This window comes from Cryptotermes secundus, unplaced genomic scaffold (genome assembly GCF_002891405.2).
Source record: "Cryptotermes secundus unplaced genomic scaffold, Csec_1.0 scaffold1053, whole genome shotgun sequence".
Classification (NCBI taxonomy): Eukaryota; Metazoa; Arthropoda; class Insecta; order Blattodea; family Kalotermitidae; genus Cryptotermes; species Cryptotermes secundus.
In genome coordinates this window covers 47,564-67,546 of record NW_019735475.1, presented here as the reverse complement: position 1 = coordinate 67,546, position 19,983 = coordinate 47,564, and the positions used below count along the sequence as shown (strand labels likewise).

General features: G+C 38.9%; 1 protein-coding gene across 3 annotated transcripts in view; it reads right to left on the bottom strand.

Annotated features, from left to right (window-relative positions):
• LOC111869441 (B-box type zinc finger protein ncl-1) overlaps positions 1–19,983 on the bottom strand; it is a 42,738-nt gene that overhangs the window by 7,333 nt on the left and 15,422 nt on the right. For 2 of the 3 annotated variants that reach the window (XM_033753429.1, XM_023860980.2), the window contains exons 6-14: positions 18,762–19,093; positions 18,468–18,672; positions 15,128–15,680; positions 13,693–13,851; positions 4,481–4,648; positions 3,292–3,536; positions 2,794–2,987; positions 2,476–2,639; positions 1,606–1,838 (exon numbers count right to left, since the gene is read on the bottom strand). In XM_033753429.1, the coding sequence (XP_033609320.1) occupies positions 1,606–1,838; positions 2,476–2,639; positions 2,794–2,987; positions 3,292–3,536; positions 4,481–4,648; positions 13,693–13,851; positions 15,128–15,680; positions 18,468–18,672; positions 18,762–19,093 (2,253 nt within the window). The remainder of the gene's footprint in view (positions 1–1,605; positions 1,839–2,475; positions 2,640–2,793; positions 2,988–3,291; positions 3,537–4,480; positions 4,649–13,692; positions 13,852–15,127; positions 15,681–18,467; positions 18,673–18,761; positions 19,094–19,983) is intronic. The other variant, XM_023860981.2, reaches the window with a different exon arrangement.

Sequence of the window (19,983 nt, the reverse complement as noted above, 5' to 3'; positions counted from 1 at the left end):
TTTTAGCCTACATTCCTCATTTCCTAACATATAACATAACCTTATGACATCATGTTCATGCATAAATTTCATGCCAATAAATGGATTTTGATGACACTGGTATGAACAACATGTTACCACAGGTTTACCCACCTTAGTATGTTATAATTCCATACTACCAATAACAGCAAAATGGTCATATCAGCTTCTGGGGTAACGCTACCAGAATTTAGTGTACAATACAGTGACTGGGTATGGGCTAGATAACTGAGGTACCATTCCTATTTACTCTCTGCTACCATGTCCAGACTAGTTTTGTGCTCGGTCAGCCACATTTCCATCAGCACTGTGGGCTCCACCCAAAGGGGTGGTGATTTGCTCACTCCATCTGCGATGACATTAATCCTACTGCATTGTTTCATATACACCATGTCAGGTACATAAATGCCACATTTGAAGTTTCAAGCACATCATACATTCTACTGCAAGCTTAATTTTTACAACCTCTAGCTGATATGGGGTTTGCTTCAAGCTATGATGAAAGAAATGAACCCTTTGTTTATGTGTCAATGACCTTAGTTATCGTGCAGCTGACAATTCAGGACTGAAAAGTAATCATCATCATCATCATCATCATCATCATCATGGCAGGACCTTCAACCGAACACGCACTCATTGAGTTTGAAATCAGTGAAGTTGTACATGAAGTTTTGGATGATGACAGTGTAGGTTGAGTGAAGATCGTAACTCTGATGATGATTACACCCAATTTGGGACTTTTGGAATATGTGCCTTTAGCGAGAGTGACAGTGCAAACGATGGCAATGAGCAAAGAAGTGTGACACATGATTAACACAGTGTGGAAAGGATGCCAATAACATGTGTGTCGCAAGGCATCGGCACACTATCTGCAGCATGGGAAACATTTTCTGGCATTCAAGGTTCACAGATTGACATATCTAATTTGGATATAGTGGACATACTTTAAAACATCTGACACAGCTAATAGTAAATAAAGCCAATAAGTCATTTTAACTCCGTGAATCTAGCAAAGGCTGTGTTTGGTGTTTCCTTATATATACAGCAAGCGGCATGGAACCGACAAATTGGTATGTTTATGCAGACACAAGCAAAATATCAGCAACTGTTAGGAAGTTGATGGTACATCTTCTCAATCATGGACACATTCTCTGAATGAACAATTTTTTTCTTTTTCAGTTGTCCAGAGTTGACCTGATTCTTGAAACCCAAATATACAGACTGTGTAGGAAGTTCCACCAACAGGGAAAATGTCCCCCGCCCTCCCAATAAAGGAAAAAATACTGAAGAAAGAAGAGCACTGCAGTCAGCATTCAGTGGATACAGAAGTAGATGTCTGGCAGAATAAGATGCACTGCTACAATGCTGACACACAGAATTACTGGGTAACAAGCAAGGCAGATGTGGGACCCCTGTAAATTCTCCTTCACCTAAACTCAGAACACTCGGAGGGCCACGAGTATAAAGCATCCCTCTTTACACACTGAAAATGACTGAATTAAAACTGTATAATATTTGAAATTACACATATCAATATCCTCTAATTTGCCACATATTCTCAACATAAACTATTATTATTACATTTACCTTGACATAGGGGCACTCAAACTCTGACAGAAGAGACCCATCTCTGGAAAACACTGCTACATGAAATCGATTTCCGTGTGAGTCGCCCACCAAAACATCCCCAGCATCTGATATGTCAATCCCATTGGGGAAGTTGGTTATACTGTCACAACCAATGCGGCGTAAGAACTGTCCTTCTTCGTTGAACACAACCACACAGTGGCCTTTGAAGTCACAGACAAAATACTCCTTTCCTGTGAAAAGCAATTTTACTTAGAATTATATAAGATGTTCCATAATTTTGACTCGCAATTTGAGGCAAATTCATACTGAATAATCATGTAGTTAAATGTATGCACCATTAATATTTTTTGGGTTCTTACTCTGGTAACAAAGCTTTTGAATTACACTTACAAATTTTCTCTAAAATCCAGGTGTGAAATCAATGGAAGATTATATATTAAACAAATCTTTTAGAGATATCAACACTACCAACAGTCTTCTATCCAAGGCAGATGGAGAGCACTTTTCTCCATAAGCAAGCAGTGTGGAGACTCTGAATGAAGCTGATGGCTCCCCTTTACCTAATGAAACACCTGAGAACTTTCCTTCCATTCACTGATATGCCTCCATAAACAGGCTGTCCAATTTATCCTGACTACTTAAAATAATTCTAAAGCAAGAGATCTGCTTTGTAGTTCCTTACATTCATGATAGATGAAAGTATGCGACCAGCATGTATGAATACATTAGAATGTTGGCATGATGTGTGTTTATAAAGAATAGGGGCACTGCAAGAATGTAATGACAAGCTATGCCTGTATTATTATGGGTTCAACAGCGTAAAGATTAAGAGCCACTAAAATATGAAAATAACATTAATAACCTTACCACTTATCGCAATATCTGAAGGTTCCCGCATGTAATCGCTACAGTCAAACCAGCGTAGTAGGTCACCACACTCAGAGATAACAAATACAGTTGGTGACACACTGTCGACAGCAACAATGTGACCTTGAGATGTTACTGCAAGTCCAGCCACTATGTCTATATACCTATAATCAGTTACAATTTAAAAGAAATGGACATACTCTGAAATATTACAATATAAAAACACTTCTATTGCAAAACTAAGCAGTCTTAAGCATTAAGTGGCATTCTGCCCTCTCACTTAACTGAAACTGGCAGTGCCACATTTCTACTACCTACCTGATGGCAATTTTCTTAATAAAATGGCCATTCTTGGTAAAAATCTGCATGCGAGAACGTTCATTCCCACGATCACAAACAACGTACTTCCCAGTGTTCCGCATAACTGCAACTTTTCGTGGATACCATAACTGACCTTCTTCCTTGCCAGGCACACCAAACTGGAACTTGAAAGTACCTGTCTTCTCAAATACCTAGAACAAAACATTTAATCATACTGCAAATTCGACACTGATCTTGCTCTTGAAGTCAAAACTTGGGCATAATAATCTGAAATTAGTGTCCTCATTAAGTGGCAATAAAACAAATCAAATTACATAATATATAACAGAGGACTTATCACAAGGGCCAAACACAATGACACAAAATGTACTACTCAGAAAAATCACAGCGCTTTTTTTCATAATCAGTACACACATTATTATGGATCCTTAATTTGTCAAGCTGACCTACATTTTTCTACCAAGGAACCTGGGTAATTACACCATAAAATTTTACCTGAATGCGGTGGTTATTGGTGTCCGCAACTATGATATCTTCCTCGATCCCAAGGCAAAAACCATGAGGTGAATTGAACTGGCCCTTACTCGGACCCAACTGGCCGTACTTGCAGCGAATCTGCATGGGTGTGAGCTTGCTTGCTGCAGCACGAGGATGATGGAAAGTTCCTGCAGGTCCCCCCCCACCTCCTCCTCCTGATACAATTACAGGGATGTTATGCAGGCTCTCCGCTAGTAATTCATCTAAAAGCAGTTCAAAACAATATATTTATACACTACAGTATACTCCCAATTACCCATGCAAAAGATGCATGAATAACAAAAACATATGGATAGTCTAGGTTTTGGCTGTGACTGGGTGATCAGGTGTAGGCTGAATGTAAGAAACTGAAAGTGTACCCATTTTTCTTTAAATTCGCTAGTGGCAGGATGGAGTCCAGCTGGGTCCACTCAGTATGGCAGCCACTGATTGGCCTATCGTACCTGCCCCAGTTGATTATGATGATGGAGAATTTGGTGGGATGAAGATTGACGGGGGAAACCCGCCCCAGCGCCACTTTGTCCACCACAAACCCCACTTGACCAGACCTGGGATCGAACTCAGGCCGCTGCGGTGAGAAGCCAGCGACTAACGGCTAAGTGTACCCATAGTGTCTGATTTTTTCAGTTTTATTAAAAAAAAAAAGAGACTTGACAAAAAAAAAGAGTACCAAACATAAAACAAATTTTAAATTTTTCTCTATAGTACTCATTCAAAGTACTGCATATTCTGACAAATATTTAGCAAAGTTACACTCAAGATATGCATGTAGGCCTTCACATAAAGTGGTCATTAAAATTTTCCAAAGTAAATGGAAACTGAACGAGCTCAACCATTCCTTGTATAATTCTAAAATGTCTACAAAACTTGAAAACACTGGGCAGATTCAGTGTTTTCAAGTTTTTCATATGTACAGAATAACAAACGGATTGAGCAAACTTAATAAGCCACAACAAGACTTCTTGCACACACGCCCACACCCACCCACCTAAAGGTAGATGATACACTGTCAGTTTTAGCGGATGTGTAACTTTTGACAACTTCGTAGGAGCGCATCAGCTGTCTGCTTACTGCTCTTATTCCTTGGTGCATGCTGCAATGCTTTACAGCCAGACACCATGGGTCCTGCAACTATGCAGTGTCTTACCTGACTGTGAGAGTATGGGTGAGGGTGAGCCCGACAGAGACTGGAACGTCGCTCCATTCAGTGGTGATATGGCTGTGTTTATCTCCAGGCTTGGTGAAGGACCACGTCCCAACACCAGACTGCCTGCCCCTCCGGGTGGCCCTCCATTCAGGGACCCATTAGCCAGATCTACAATACAATACATACTCTTCAAGCTTCAAGCATATCCTGCATCCAACACCTAACATATTATAGAGATGGTGATATTTACACTCCACTTTTCCAAATTACAGAACTAGTTCAATCTGGATCTTTAAATCAATCATGAATGCTGCATATATTAATGAACATATTCTTCTGAAGCTGAAAGATCAAAATGACTACTGTATACAAATTCTAACACCTAAATCCCCTAGCAAGTGTAAATATTTAACATATTCAGAAATAGCTTATGTACTGCAATGAATCTAATTGCGCTACTAACATTATGAACAGCCAGAGCTGTAAGCACGAACACTCATTTTATAGCAATGGTAATTAAACATTCCCTTTACATATAATAATTCAATTCAATTCAATTCTTTATTATTAATGTGCCGAGTCAACAGCCGCAAGGCCAATTACAGACTCAGCACAGTGTAGATGACTGAATTACAATAATAATAATAATAATAATTACCAAAGGACACAATGTCAACAAAATTTGTATTTATTCAATCTCCTTCATGTTATTTATACTACGTAATTTCTACGAGCAGTTACAACAGAGAAACTAAACAGTCTGGAAGTATACATTGAAAATCCATTTTCTACATATGGTGACATTCAATGCTGCTTCTGGGCTTGATTTTAACTGTGAACAGAGGGGACATGAGCATATAGTGACTACAGGGCTGTCCAATTGAGAAACTATTTTAAAGCACAGAAATACCTGTTCTTTCTAGCACACAGGTTGCGATAAAGATGCACTAGAGCATATTAGATATGACTACAAGAATCCTTCGTAGACAAACCATCATAGTTACTGAAACAGCATGCTCTCCAAGTTTCTTAGTATTATTTAATAACGCAATATTAACAAAAAAAAACCTCTTGGCCTGTAGTCTGCAAGCGAACTATACCAACTGAGTGACCGCCGCTTGCTGGCAAAATTAGTGCCAACTTTAGAGGATAAGGGTGTCATGTGGTCAGGGCAACGAATCCCCATAGCTGTTAAATTTCGGTTTTCTAGATGAGAGACGCTACTTTTCCATTCAACTAGTTCCTCAATTATCCTCATGAGTTCGTGTGGGCCGTTCCAGAGCCACTACTTCTCAGAAAATCTGGTAGCGCAGGGAATTGAACCCGGGGCCTCTGGATCTGTAACCACGAACTCTGACCACTAGACCACAGAGGCAGTCTAATGCAGTATTAACAGCACAGTTTATTTAGATGAGACAGGATTATTGAGGACACCTTGTGGGGGATGAGAGAAAATGTGATTTCTTTCAACAAAATAACCCAGTATTTGCCTGGAGGCAGGAAAAACCTGTTGTTAGGTTAGTGTCTTTCATATTGGTTGAAAATTTAACCAGGTATCTTATCATGGGCCACAGCTGTTCAGTAGCTTCTCTTAGCATCTCCATGAGTCCTTCCTTTTTTGTTTAGTAGAATTTAGCATATTCTGCAGAAAAAATAAACCGCAAGAAATGAATGCATCAAATGCTGTCAGACAGAGTCCTGAATTTGCCAGGAACTACATCTTACTAATGCTGACTCTATTCAATAACTGTGAAAATGAATACTGGTTACGATTTTTGAAAATCAATTCTTATGAACTTTCAAAAAAGCACAAACAGAAGGTCTGCATCCATAACAAATTAAGATTTCATTTTCTTTTCTTTTGGGAAAAACTGTCACCTTCGACCATTCTGTGCCTCATCCCCATGATAAACCACTGACACATGACATAATTAATACATTCTAATAAGCTAAACTACAATGAATGGTAGAAAAAAATAGTAATCACTTCAACACTGTAATAAGTAATAAAAATGTAAAAGAAAACTGAACCAAACCCTATGAGCCTAGATATAAATCACATTTTACTAAAAGGAACAAGTCCTTCAAGCAAAGATGATGCAACTAAAACTGACATCAACACCACCTATCCCAGAGAAAACCATTCTGCATATGCACATTCACACCACAAAGATGTGTAAATAAGACCATATCAAGGAGATTACATTTACTGCTTGTGCATAAAGTAAGTGCACACACAGACATATGCAGATTATTATGCTGTGCATAATCTGTATTTACTATATGTAAAAACAAAGATACTTTAAAACCCATAAACAATAAATTATAAATATAACAATAAAGACAAAACAATATAAGGTCACTAAAGTATGAAACTGAAACATTTGGGGCCTTACTCATTTATAACACACACACACACACACACACGTCATAATCTGATATTCTTTGCTGTCTGGAGAATTCCAATTCCCCAACATGTACCTGTTTATGAACACCCAACAGATTAGCTTAAGCTGCAAGAAGGTGTTCGAATCATTCAGGTATTTATAAAATCTCTACCAATCACACAAAACAGGTTGGTCTAGCAATTAATGCTTCTATCTGGGAGATGATGAATTAAAATCTCAGCCAGGATACCACTATCCCAAGGTCACTTGTTCTTCTCAGACACTCCAAGCAAATACTGGGCAGTAATTCAATAAGGTCATGACCATTTCCTTTCCAATTCATCTATGCCCCCTATCTTTCACTGTTTTGGAGCCAGTGAAAGTTAAGCATTGTTTAAAAAAAAGTACATGATTTATTTAAACCGTCTTGCAGTGCATACACTCATTTATCTCTTTCTCTCCCTCTCACTACATGTTTCGGCATAATAATGCCATCTTCAGGTGCTTACTCATCGACGCCAAACTAGTTCATTGCATGCCTTGTCCTCATATTAAAATAACTAAAATATATATCTATCATATACATTGACAAATGTCAAACGTTAAAAATATTAAAATTTTTCAGGATACCACATCTCTACGTCACACCTCACTACGCCAGTCACGCCCATTCTCCTCTGTTGGAGCACTCCTTCACTATCATGTGTGTGTTGTGCTTTTGTTGTGTCTTGCTCCTGTGACTGCGTGTGTTATAACACATGCAGTGTGTTAATATTTTAATATTTTTAACGTTTGACATTTGTCAATGTATATGATAGATATATATTTTAGTTATTTTAATATGAGGACAAGGCATGCAATGAACTAGTTTGGCGTCGATGAGTAAGCACCTGAAGATGGTATTATTATGCCGAAACATGTAGTGAGAGGGAGAGGAGGAGATAAATGAGTGTATGCACTGCAAGACGGTTTAAATAAATCATGGACTTAAATCAGTGCAACAGGACGCTAAAATATAACATTAAAAAAAAGTACCTATGGCAGGGGTGAAGATGAATATCACAAAAAAATTAAAAAAGGACAGTGAAATAAGCTGTGTCCTATTTCAAGGATTAGTTTGTCATAGTGTGGAAGGACTGAAGACACTTTAAAGTCCCACGGGGATAAAGCTGTCCTAACCACTTTCAAGATAAAAGTAACATATGTTCATGCTGAGCCTATGTGACTGGTGAGGTTGTGTTGCATGCTCAAACATTCAACATGATGAATACTAATTTATTTTCAATTTTATGCCAATATTAAATGAAGAAAAAAGAATGCTGCTGTTCTACACACAGACTTCTTATAATATTAATTTAATCTAATATTTAGTACTTTGCAACTCTGATCAAAAGAAATACAAAACTGAGGACAACAGAGTTGTCTCATAAGACAGGAAAGAATTCCCACTCAATTTTATGTCATAACTCCTTAATGCCATCTGTTAAAATGACCTTTCATTAAGTTGTAAACACCATGATAAACTAAATATATGGGACTGTCACGTACAACAAACATCCACATGCTGTATAAATTAAAACAAATTTCATTGGCAGTCATCAGTGTAAGAAGTTAGATGATACCACTAGTTTGAATTGTAATAACCTGGCATTCTCGCCCATTAAGACCTTCAGGTTACATTCCTATTTCATATGGAATGGCAGGATTACAGTATTGAGCACACATCTGTCACCTACCAATAACTTCTGAACAATGTGACAGATATAAATGAAGTTCTGTACAAACATTAGACTATTACAAGTCTCTGTATACTTTAAATTCCTGCCACAAATAATACCAACATGGCTGCCACATGAACATCTTCAGCGGGGAGGGGGCGCAACACTAGTGCTACCTGACGTAGGGTCCTGAAATTTTGTGGTAAAAACAATGCAACTTTTGTCAAAAGCCACACTCATGGAATATAAAACATGGAAAATGCAGAAGATCTATACTTAGCTTCCTATGACTCTGATAACTATCAATGACTAGTGTCAGGAAAGTGAAGTTTTTAAAGGAAATATGAAGTCATAAATTTATCTAGCATTCTGTAGAAAAATCAGTATTTATAATACACTCATAATTACAAATTAGAATGTTGGCAGAAACTATTAGGTTATATCAGACAAATTTAACACACAGGGCATCCTGTACTAGTGTAAATTATATAGATAAATACATTATTAATTGTATAATAAATTTACAGTCCCTGCTAGCCTCACAATATTGAACACTGAATCATCAGCACGGTAAACACTACAAATTCAGAACGTCTTCTTTCAGTCTCAAATCTTTTCTCTTACTACCCACTCTGCTGAAATGAAATGTGGATTATAATAATTTTTTTACTTTTTATAATATTTTTAATGTTACAAATTCAGACGTCCCTGAAAGTTTCCTGAATATTAAAAGAACTCCTAGCTCATTTGGTACTTGGGTGGACACAAATAAAAGACTGTAAAAATTTACAGTGTACACTGAACATGTGTGATCAGCAGACAGAATCATAAATTAAATAACTACCACTATTACGAACTCTTCCTTTATAACAAACATTAAATTCACATCCAACTATCTCACTGTTAACTGATACTGGTGAGAAGTAAGAACTTGAACTGCTATCATTATTATGATTTCAATGTTAAATGTTATCATATTGTCACATGTTGGGTATGTCAAGCGACAAATAACTTCACATGCGTCTGGATTTAGCGAATCTTTATTGGACATTCACAATTACACACCTTACAATTATTATCGCTTGACTTCTGGCCCAATACTCAATACTCCAATGCAACATCTGAACTGTCCTTGGCCGTGGTTGGATCTCAACTGTCTCTGGCGGCGACTATCCCAAGATTTTCTCATTCTCAATACTCAATACTTCAATACTCTAATACTTAATACTCAATTATTCCAATCCTCTAGTGCTCAACTTCCTTTCGAGGCCAGGCCCTTTATATAAGGCACACGCGGACTCAATAGAGGACACCCTTCGCCAAGGTTCGATCTCACACATTTGGCAATCCGTTGCTTCGGGAACGATCCTTATAGATTACACTGGTAACGTGTCTTGTCTCATCCATTGTCACTCAACGACAATTCGTTCCTACAATTTGTTGCTGCGGGAACTCCACAATTACCATGTATTCATTGTCATGGAAGTGTCCGTTCCGATTGTAGTGGTTGTCATGGTGATGGACGTAAGGTAATGCGTCACATTGCTCCCTTCTAAAGGTTCTTCGTTCCCAAACAGCCTAACGGTACTTCCTTGGTTTTGTTTCCTAAGGTGTCATCTTCCATGTGTTACCTGTGCCTGTCCTTGGTATTTTGCCTTCCTTCTATCGGCCCCCCTCCTTCCAGAGTGCTAGTCCCGAGCACTTCCAAGGTCCAGCAGTTGTTGGTCCCATTTTCTCATATTCATTCTTGCTAGAGAGGCCGGTACTTCTACGTCACTGGTTCCGCCCATGCGGGCAGTTTCCTTTCTTTCGTTTTGGAGGGGGCCGAGCCCTCCATAGTGTCCAGTTTTTGATGTTCTGTCATCTGCTGGAAATCTCTACTGCTTGTTTCCCGATGTCCAGCCCTTGGGTCTTCCTGAGGGTTCGGCCGGCTGTCCTCTCGTTCGCAGGATGCAGCCGGTCTTGTGTATTCATTCTTCACTCCAATACTGCCCTCCGGTTCCAACTGAAGTCTCTGCCCTTTGGGGGCTCCTCTTGCAATGCTGTTCCTAGTCTGGTTGTTCCCGATGATGTGTCCCCTGCGCTGTGCCACTCCTGCATGGCAGGACATCCTGCCAGGAGCGGTGACATATTTCTTCTGGCACCCATCCTGATTTTGGGTCCATTATTTCCTGAAGGCATCTCTCCTACATTGTGCCACTACTGCATGGCGGGATACCTTTCTGCAGGTGGCAGCCAACCTCCTCCGGGATCCACAAATTCCTCAGGTCAGTTCCTTTGGCTCCTCACATCGCTCTGCAGCTTGCTTCTTGAACCTATACTGTCTCTTCCGTCCTTTGACCAGTTGCACAACGGCATCTTCCTTAGGGACTTCTTGTTGTTCTGCCGCCTCAGGTTTCCTGTCCAGTGAGGTTGGCTTCTTCTCTTCCTGACGTGCCTCCATCTCTTGGCAGGCCAACGTCTCATTGTGGTTGTCGTTCACCCTTTTGCCTCTCATTACAGCCATCTCTTCTTGCCAGGCTTTCCAATCGGCCATCATTTGTTCATCTCTGGTGTCGGCCTCTGCCTGGTTGGTGTCCACCCATGCTTGCGTGGCTAGCGGGAATTCCATTATTTGTTGTGATTCCATTTTTTCGCGCGGTGTTTTCATGTTTTAAGTTTGATCCTGTCGGTCACGTGTGTAAGTCCAATCCTTTAAATTCGATCCGATTAATCCAAACTGATCCCACTTCTGACACCACTTGTCACATGTTGGGTACGTCAAATAACTTCACGTGGGTCTCAGATTTAGCGAATCTTTATTGGACACTCACACTTACACACCTTACAATTATTATTACTTGCAGTATCACTTGATTTCTGGCCCAGTACTCCAATGCAACATCTCAACTGTCCTTGGCTGTGGTTGGACCTCAGCTGTCTCTGGCGCAGCTATCCCAAGATTGTCTCATTCTCAATACTCAATACTTCAATACTCTAATACTTAATACTCAATACTCAATTACTCCAATCTTCTAGTGCTCAACTTCCGTTCGAGGCCAGGTCCTTTATATAAGGCGCACGCTGACTTAATAGAGGACACCCCTCGCCAAGATTCGATCTCACGTGTTCGGCAATCCGTTGCTTTGGGAACGTTCCTTATAGATTACACCGGTAACATGTAACATGTCTCGTCTCATCCGTTGTTACTCAATGACAATTCATTTCTATGATATGTCACTGTGGGAACTCCACAATTACCACATATTCGTTGTCATGGAAGTGTCCGTTCTGACTGTAGCAGCTGTCGCGGTGATGGACGTAAGGTAATGCGTCACAATATATAATACACAATAAAATTATATACAATTTTTCTATATATGCCTAAAAGTCCTATTGTAATAGGGCATTACATTAAAATAAGTCTAACTTAAATGAATGTGATCTAACTTGTATACTGCTTTCATTCAGAATGACCCAGTTGTTGAATGAGTGTATCTGTTATGTTCACACAGCATTACGTTTGTTTAATGACCTCAAAAACAGTAGTACTTGCAGAAAAATGTTTTAAACATGACACCTGTTTCATTTTTCTCTACAACTTGCTAGAAACATATTTCTGTCCCAAAAATATTTATAGTGAGTTGTGCTGAAAATGTGCAAAAACACATGCAAGTCTTCATGTAAGTTGCTGTAAAAGTGTCCATTCTAAATAAAAAGTGACAGAGGTAAACAAATTTTCATGAAATTCTCCAATATCAGATTTCTTTAAAATCTGTCCAGCAGTCCTTGAGTTGTTTCTTGTATATAGGCAGATGGACTGAACAAGCAAAATTAATAGCTGCTCCTTAGGGTTGTGCATGTGCCTAAAAACTCACATTAATTTTTATTATGGATACCTTTTAAGAGTAAAATATTATCATTATACAAAGTCTTGGCCTTCTTCTTTGCCAGAAGCCACAAATTTTCTTCAGACTCCACCTTTCAAAATTACAGGTGCAACAAATGAACTGATCAATATTTGATGAGCAACCAATTAGTGGAACTTGCAACTGCTTTCAAACAGGACTAGAATAAAAATCACACACCCACAACTGTATATAAATCATAGAGAACATTATTTTTCAATAAACAAACATTTCAATAAAGCACAAGACCCCACTAATAATTCTACAACTATTAAATTTTGTGATTTTGACTTGAGGCCAAGGAATGAGTCATGGGGGAGAAGAGGAATGACTAACGGTTGCTTGCCCCTCCAATCGAGACATATAAATGTGTAAGATGAAACTTATTATTTGAGAACTGCAGAGATGTATGACAAATGGTAGAATAATTATCAATGATTTGCTGGGATGGGCACAAAAATTTTAAACATGTGAAAAATAATTATGATGGAATTGGACAGCCCTATGTACTACCTACACAGCGTTTCTGCTGTTGTTTCAATTCTACTTATGAAAATAATGGTAATTATGGACTTTTCATGTGTCCACAAACTTATACACAAGTTTCTGCCTCCCCTTTAACACATCCAGTGTTGGTGCAAACATACATTTGGCTACGAGTCTCTGTCTGGAGGAATGGGGCTCACTGTTAAGGAGGTATGACCCTTCTCCTGCTTGCCAGAAATCCTGTTACATTTTTAAAGATATACTCTAGAGGTTCAAAGTCATATCATGTGGCTATCTGGTGGTATACAACTCAGGGAAAACTTCATGTAGTATCAGGTCAGATGAAAAGAAACATTCAACTGTCATACATACATCTATTCTACCAACACAAAAAAAATATTTTGATAGTACAGCAAACTAGCGGTAACAGGAGGCAAAATGTTGTATAGTTGTATGTATGACAAATAGTAGAATAATTATCAATGATTTGCTGGGATGGGCACAAAAATGTTAAACATGTGAAATATAATTATGATGGAATTGGACAGCCCTATGTAGTACCTACACAGCATTTCTGCTGTTGTTTCAATTCTACTTATGAAAATAATGGTAATTATGGACTTTTCATGTGTCCACAAACTTATACACAAGTTTCTGCCTCCCCTTTAACACATCCAGTGTTGGTGCAAACATACATTTGGCTATGAGTCTCTTTCTGGAGGAATGGGGCTCACCGTTAAGGAGAGCTCCGAGGGTTGGGGGCAGAGCCTGGCTAGGCGGAGGGGTAGGGGTGGAACTGTGAACAGTGTGACCAGCCCCGGGCTGTGGTGGTGCACCATGGGGTAGGGGGTCCACTAAATTCACAGTCTGCCCACCATTCACCACAATCTGACCTGTGAACACCCGGTCATTTCTTATTAATACAGACATAAATCCCACGTAATTTGTTTCACAATATCAACATTTTACACATGAATGTGATACCACAATTCACTCTTCACATATCAATTCAATTCCAAGTATTTATCCAAATTAATGTACAAATATTAAAATTATGTCCAGTGACAATGCACACCTCTCATGCTACATTTACCAAGAAATAAGACACTATGCAAATTTGGAAAAAAAAAATGACGTTCATGGTACTTAAATCAGAATATTCACTGCTATTAAAACTGTTTTTTTATTTTGTGTATCAACTTCAAATTTGACAATATAATTCACACACACTAACCACATTATAAAATAAATATTAAATCATTCATAAACTCCTGCATTTTACCAGTTACAATGATAACAAAAATCATTTGTTGTTCAATTTTTGGAGCAGTTTATACATTTCCAGTTGTTAAAATACTACAAAAAGTATTCATTTTAGCAGAAATTCTTCATGCTGTTATGAACTATTATAATAGGCTTCCACCACACCACTACTGATCAATACCCAGAGCTCTGATAGAGAAACCAGATTTTAAATCAAGGAAGACTCACTAATCATTAAGTTATGATTTATTTTATTGTTTTTCACTAAAACTAGAGAGGTCTAGAAGGAAACCTGGTGCTTAAAGTAACACGGTGTTCACGTATGATGACATGCCTTCACATTTCAGGCAATAAAATCAAAATCACACTTTAGATACCTCAGATTTGATCAAATACAGGAATTTCAGTATGAAAGCTCATATTCTCAGTGAAACCAAAGGAGTACCATACAGAATAATTAATTCAGGTGTAATAAACCATTCCTACTGTATGTGGATTGGACCTACTGCCTAAGTAAGTTAGTATATTACTTCATTTTTCTTACACAAAGTGTAGCATTTATTTATTTATTTATTTATTTATTTGAATGTACAGGGTGTTCAATCAAGGAGGAAACTTCGCAACACCACTGACCGGGCCCAATACTTGTATTCCTCACAGATTGCTGCTGTAACTGCAAATGTAACGGTGCGCATGTATCAGTGCTAATGACTCATTCTGCTATCAGCAGTTACAGCAGCAATCTGTGAGGAATGTTGGGCTGGGTCAGCGGTGTTGTGAAGTTTCCTCCTTAACTGAACGCACTGTATAATTACATTAGAAACTCCAGCCTCATCTACCACTGACACTTGTGTTAATAGTGATATGATTTTGTAATGGTGCATTGCAACGGGATTGGGAACTCACCCTGATTGTTGAGTGACACACTGCCCAATTTTGCAAGGGCCTGTAAATTGTTGAGTGCATTGCTTGTAGAGCTGATGTCCCCAGAGAAGAGATCAGCCAGGGTGAAGGAAGGAGTGGGACTTGGGTTTGAACTTGGAGCAGGATGCGATGGTGATACTCCAACAACCGGAGAGCTGGCTGCTTCTTTTTCTGCAAGGCTTGCCAGCTGCTGTAGATTGTACTCTTGAATGCTAGTCAAACCATGCAGAGTTGTTGGAGGCAGGGATGGTGGAACTGGAGGACCTTCGGTTGGTCCTAGCACACCTGGAGGAAGGGAAAATGCAGGACCAACTCCAGAAGCAAGCTCGCCTTCAAATGAGGACTGCATTGAAGTTGGGAGAGAAACGGGGCTGCTAGTGGTTGTTACAGTGTTAGGACAAGCATTTGCAATTTCCATTCCTGCGGCACCAAGAACTCCACTTAAATTGAGGGGCTGCACTCCTGGCAAGTTTGGCGGAGTTGTTGTTTCTTTAGGCGTGGAAGTAGTCTCTGTACAGAATGTTCCAAATGTTGCCTGTTGAGAACAGAAAGCATAGATCTGTATTACTGCACTCCAGAACAAAATTACTGTACATATAAACACAACACAGAAAAGCACCATACTGATATCTTGCAACCACCACTTCAAACTGTTCCTCCCCTCACAATAAAACCTTCAACACAGAGTTTGAGTGGCGCACATGCATGCCATGCACACAAGATCACCTTCTTCTGTTAGAGAGAGGATCTAAAATGGAATCTTCACTTCACATTCTTATATGAGTACTCATCACCAAATACAATGATAAAGATAATCAAAACTGGAATTTTGTGCTGTTCCCCTTGCTCGCAAAGTACAATTTGTGCATTCTTCAGATTTCACACATACATCACATAATAATATAGTCTACAACTCACCATTCGCCATGAAGTTTAGGACACAAATAATTTACATCTGCCAAATGTAGTTATATTTATGAGAAAGAAGGGTGTTGGGTAGATTGTTTGGACCCAAGAAAAGAAGTGACAGGAGGATGGAGAGATCTGAATAAGGAATTTCAAAATCTGTACTCTTCACCAAATATTATTAGGATGAATAAATCCATGATAACGAGATGGTGAGGCATGTAGCACACAAGAGAAGGATGAGAAATGCATACAAAGTTTGGTCAGAAAAACAAGGGAAAAGACCACTTGCCAGATATAGGAATAGACAGATATTTTTTAAATCAATCTTACAGAAATATGATGGGAGGATACAGACTGGATTCATCCTGCTCTGAACAGGAAGCACTGTAAGGCTCTTTTTCAATATGGCAGTGATCCTTCAGGCTCCATAGAACACAGAGAATTTCTTGAGTATATTCTCAAGAAGGCATCCGTGCCACAGTCAGTTTCACTCATATTAAATGAACAGAACCTCACTGAACGATATGTATGAGGGAAAGTCAGCAAATAGATCACAAATGGATATAAATGGACACAAAAATGTAAAACATATTTGAACCTCAAAAACACTTATTTCTTGACATATTCACCACCAACACTGATACACTAGTCCAATCACTTTACCAGTGTGTCAAAACCCACAGCATAGATGTCTTTTGACTGTTGTCTCTGCCACTTCTGCACCTCTGTTTCAACCTCTTCATCATCAGTCAAACGTCTGCAACCAAGGTGGTTCTTTAGCAAACCAAACAGATGGAAGTCAATAGGAGCCAAGTAAGGTGAATGTTCAAGAAGTTCCCACTGTAGTTCTTGAATTCCTTCCGGGATTGATCAGGGCTGTATGGGGTCTGGCATTGTCATGATGCAGTACTCCTCTTGCAACTGGCCTCAACAGTTTCTGCAAATTGCATCCCAAAGCTCCAACAGAACTTCACAGTATGATATAGATTTCACATTTTCACCACGCTTCTGAAAATGGGCTAACAGTACTCACTGACAATCCAAAAACTCAGTAAACATAACCTTCCCAGCTGACTGCATAACCTTAACCTTTTTGGTTAAAAGGTGAACTGAGATGTCTCCATTGCACTTAAGTACACTCTGATTCAGGTTGGTAGTGATGCACCCATGATTTGTCCCCAGGAACAATCCTGTTAAGCATATTTTCTCCTTCATCTGCATACCAGAAGAGAAGTTGCAAGGGCAGACCCATTTGGATTATTTCTTCAGTTCTCTGGGTACTCACCATGTGCTCATTTTCCAGAACTTCAAAGCATCATGAATTATGCTGTATGCTAAATCATGTGTATGCCCTAGTGCAGTTGCTACACTGTCTACTTTTATCCTGCTGTCAGCTTGAATCATCTCTTCCAACCGCTGCACAGCTGCTTCTGTTGCAACCTCAACAGGGTGTCTTAGGCATCATCTGTGACTTTCGAACATCCTTGGGAGAATTTCTCGACCTAGCTGTGAATTGTTTTATGCAACAAACACTTGTCACCATAAACAGGAAATACTGTTTATGAATATCCTTTGAAGAATCATTTTGACCATAAAAAACGCACTACAGAACGGTGATCCAAGGTACTACATCCCTCAAGCACGATTGCCATTGTGACTACTGATACCGGCTTCTGAACATATGCATGCATGTCTGCTACCTAGACTGTCATGAAGCTGGACTGCACTGCTACCAAGTGATACACACAGGAAACCTGTTATGTCTAATACAGCTGTTTTACTTCCATTTGTGACCCATTTACTGACTCTCCCTCGTAACTGTGTATCTGCTGTTCCTCCAAAAACACTTGGTCGTCGACTTACGACCACAAAAAATGAAACATAAAAGATGATTAAAATGTAAGTTTTTAAAAAATAAACTATAAATATGATAAAAAGATTAGAAAGGTTAAAAAATGCTGTTAATAAATATATGGCCGACATACATCCAGATCAACTTATGACCTGTCAGTCAGAACGGAAGTCAGTTGTAAGTTGACGACCAAGCATACTGAAATCTTGGTTGATATCTACCCTGTTATAAACTCATCATCAGTTATATTTCCTTCAAATATTACATTTTTGGGGGTAAGAGGCAGCCATTTCAACATAATTTATTCTACAATGTTACAAGCTAATGACTGAAAAATGTATATAACATTATTTTTACTTCTTTTTGATCAGTAAATCTTTATGAGATCTGAAAAAATGTGAATAGAGTCCATATATTTCGGTTAGTTTTGGATATGAAATATTATATATATACATATATGTAATAAGGAGTGAAGTGTTATACAAGTGGAAAGACTATGCTAACATGTGCACTTGCTATAATGTATATAAATTAAAATTTATTATGCAGGCAGGGGGATACCTTGACAGCAGCCTCAAATTTGTTAATGTCTGTTTCAAACTCAATAGACGTGTTCACTTCAGGTTTTGGAGTATTATTTATCAAGTGAAGTAACTGGGCTCCAACTATTCTCTTCAGGGACAAAATCTCGACAGTGTTCCCATGTTCCAGCAGCTGTGAAGTAAACTTACATGCATCATCAATTTTCTCCATTGTTTTTTCCACGCTGCAACAAAGCAAAACTAAAGTCATGAAGGATACTACGAGGACATATCAATCTGCTTGAAGTACTCTAATTTATGAACCAAACTTTACCTATGAAATGTATCCATTATTTTCAGTTCTTGTTTGGAGTGCAACTGCTGCAAATCCTCCAACACTTTATCCTTATATTTTTCCAGGATTGCTTTATAGCTTTGGAACGTTTCCTGGATCAGATCTTTAGCACTATCATACTGAACTTGCAACTCGCTGAGGGCATTTGCCAGATGGCTTGATGCATCCTCGCAAAACTCCACTTTAGACTTGCTTTCAGTCATCAGACTTTGGAGTTCTTCACGCTGACGACCTTCTGCTTCCGACATGCGTTCATAATGATGTTCTGGAGCCTTGTGTTCTTTCAGCAAACAATCATTACAAATTGGTACCTATAAATGTGTGTTAACATTATGTTACAAGCCTGACACTCAACCTCATATTAGATCATCAATTAGGAGGGTGTTCTGTACATTCAACACATTTACATTGCACAACAAACAGTTAAATATACAAGTCTATACCACTTACAATACTACACAGAACAAAACATTCATAGCAAACAGAACCAGTGTCACTACCATGAAGTAGGATTGTCTTTACTGGATCAGAATTCCTACCCAATTTCTATTAAAAAGGAAGAACCACCACGTTTCCCAAAACGTAAGACACAACTGTTTTCCTGGAAAATACTGACCTCATGCACGTCTTATAGTTCAAAGATATTTCTTACTTCCAAGTCTGGGTTCATCTTATGCTCCAGCAAACTTCATAACCCAGAAAATATGGTATACCTAACATAAACCTTGCTAATTTATGTAACCGTAACTTTACATACATATATATACAGGGTGTCCCAGGAGGAATGGACCAAACTTCGGGAGGGAGTTCCTTATGTTAAAGTATGCCGATATAACCCAAAACACCTATGTCCAAAGGTGAACAGTTACGGAGATAATGACCCGAGAAAAGTGTGGTCTTCTAGCAGGTCCATGCACTATACCTGTCAGCTGTGACTGTTATCTGTTTGTCCTTGAGTGCTGTGAGTCACACTAGCCATAATCTCATGCGCTACTTACAGAGGCTACAGTGTATGTTGCGTCAGCGTCGTGAATGGTTAGTAAATTATGTGTAGTTGTGCAGTGTTGCTGAAATGCCTTTTGTGTTTTCACACGTTGAATATTGTGATATGCATTTTGTGGTGGCAATGCACGTGCTGCTGTTGAAGAGTACCAAAGGTGTTTTACCGATCGAAGGATTCCATCTCGACGTGTATTTACGC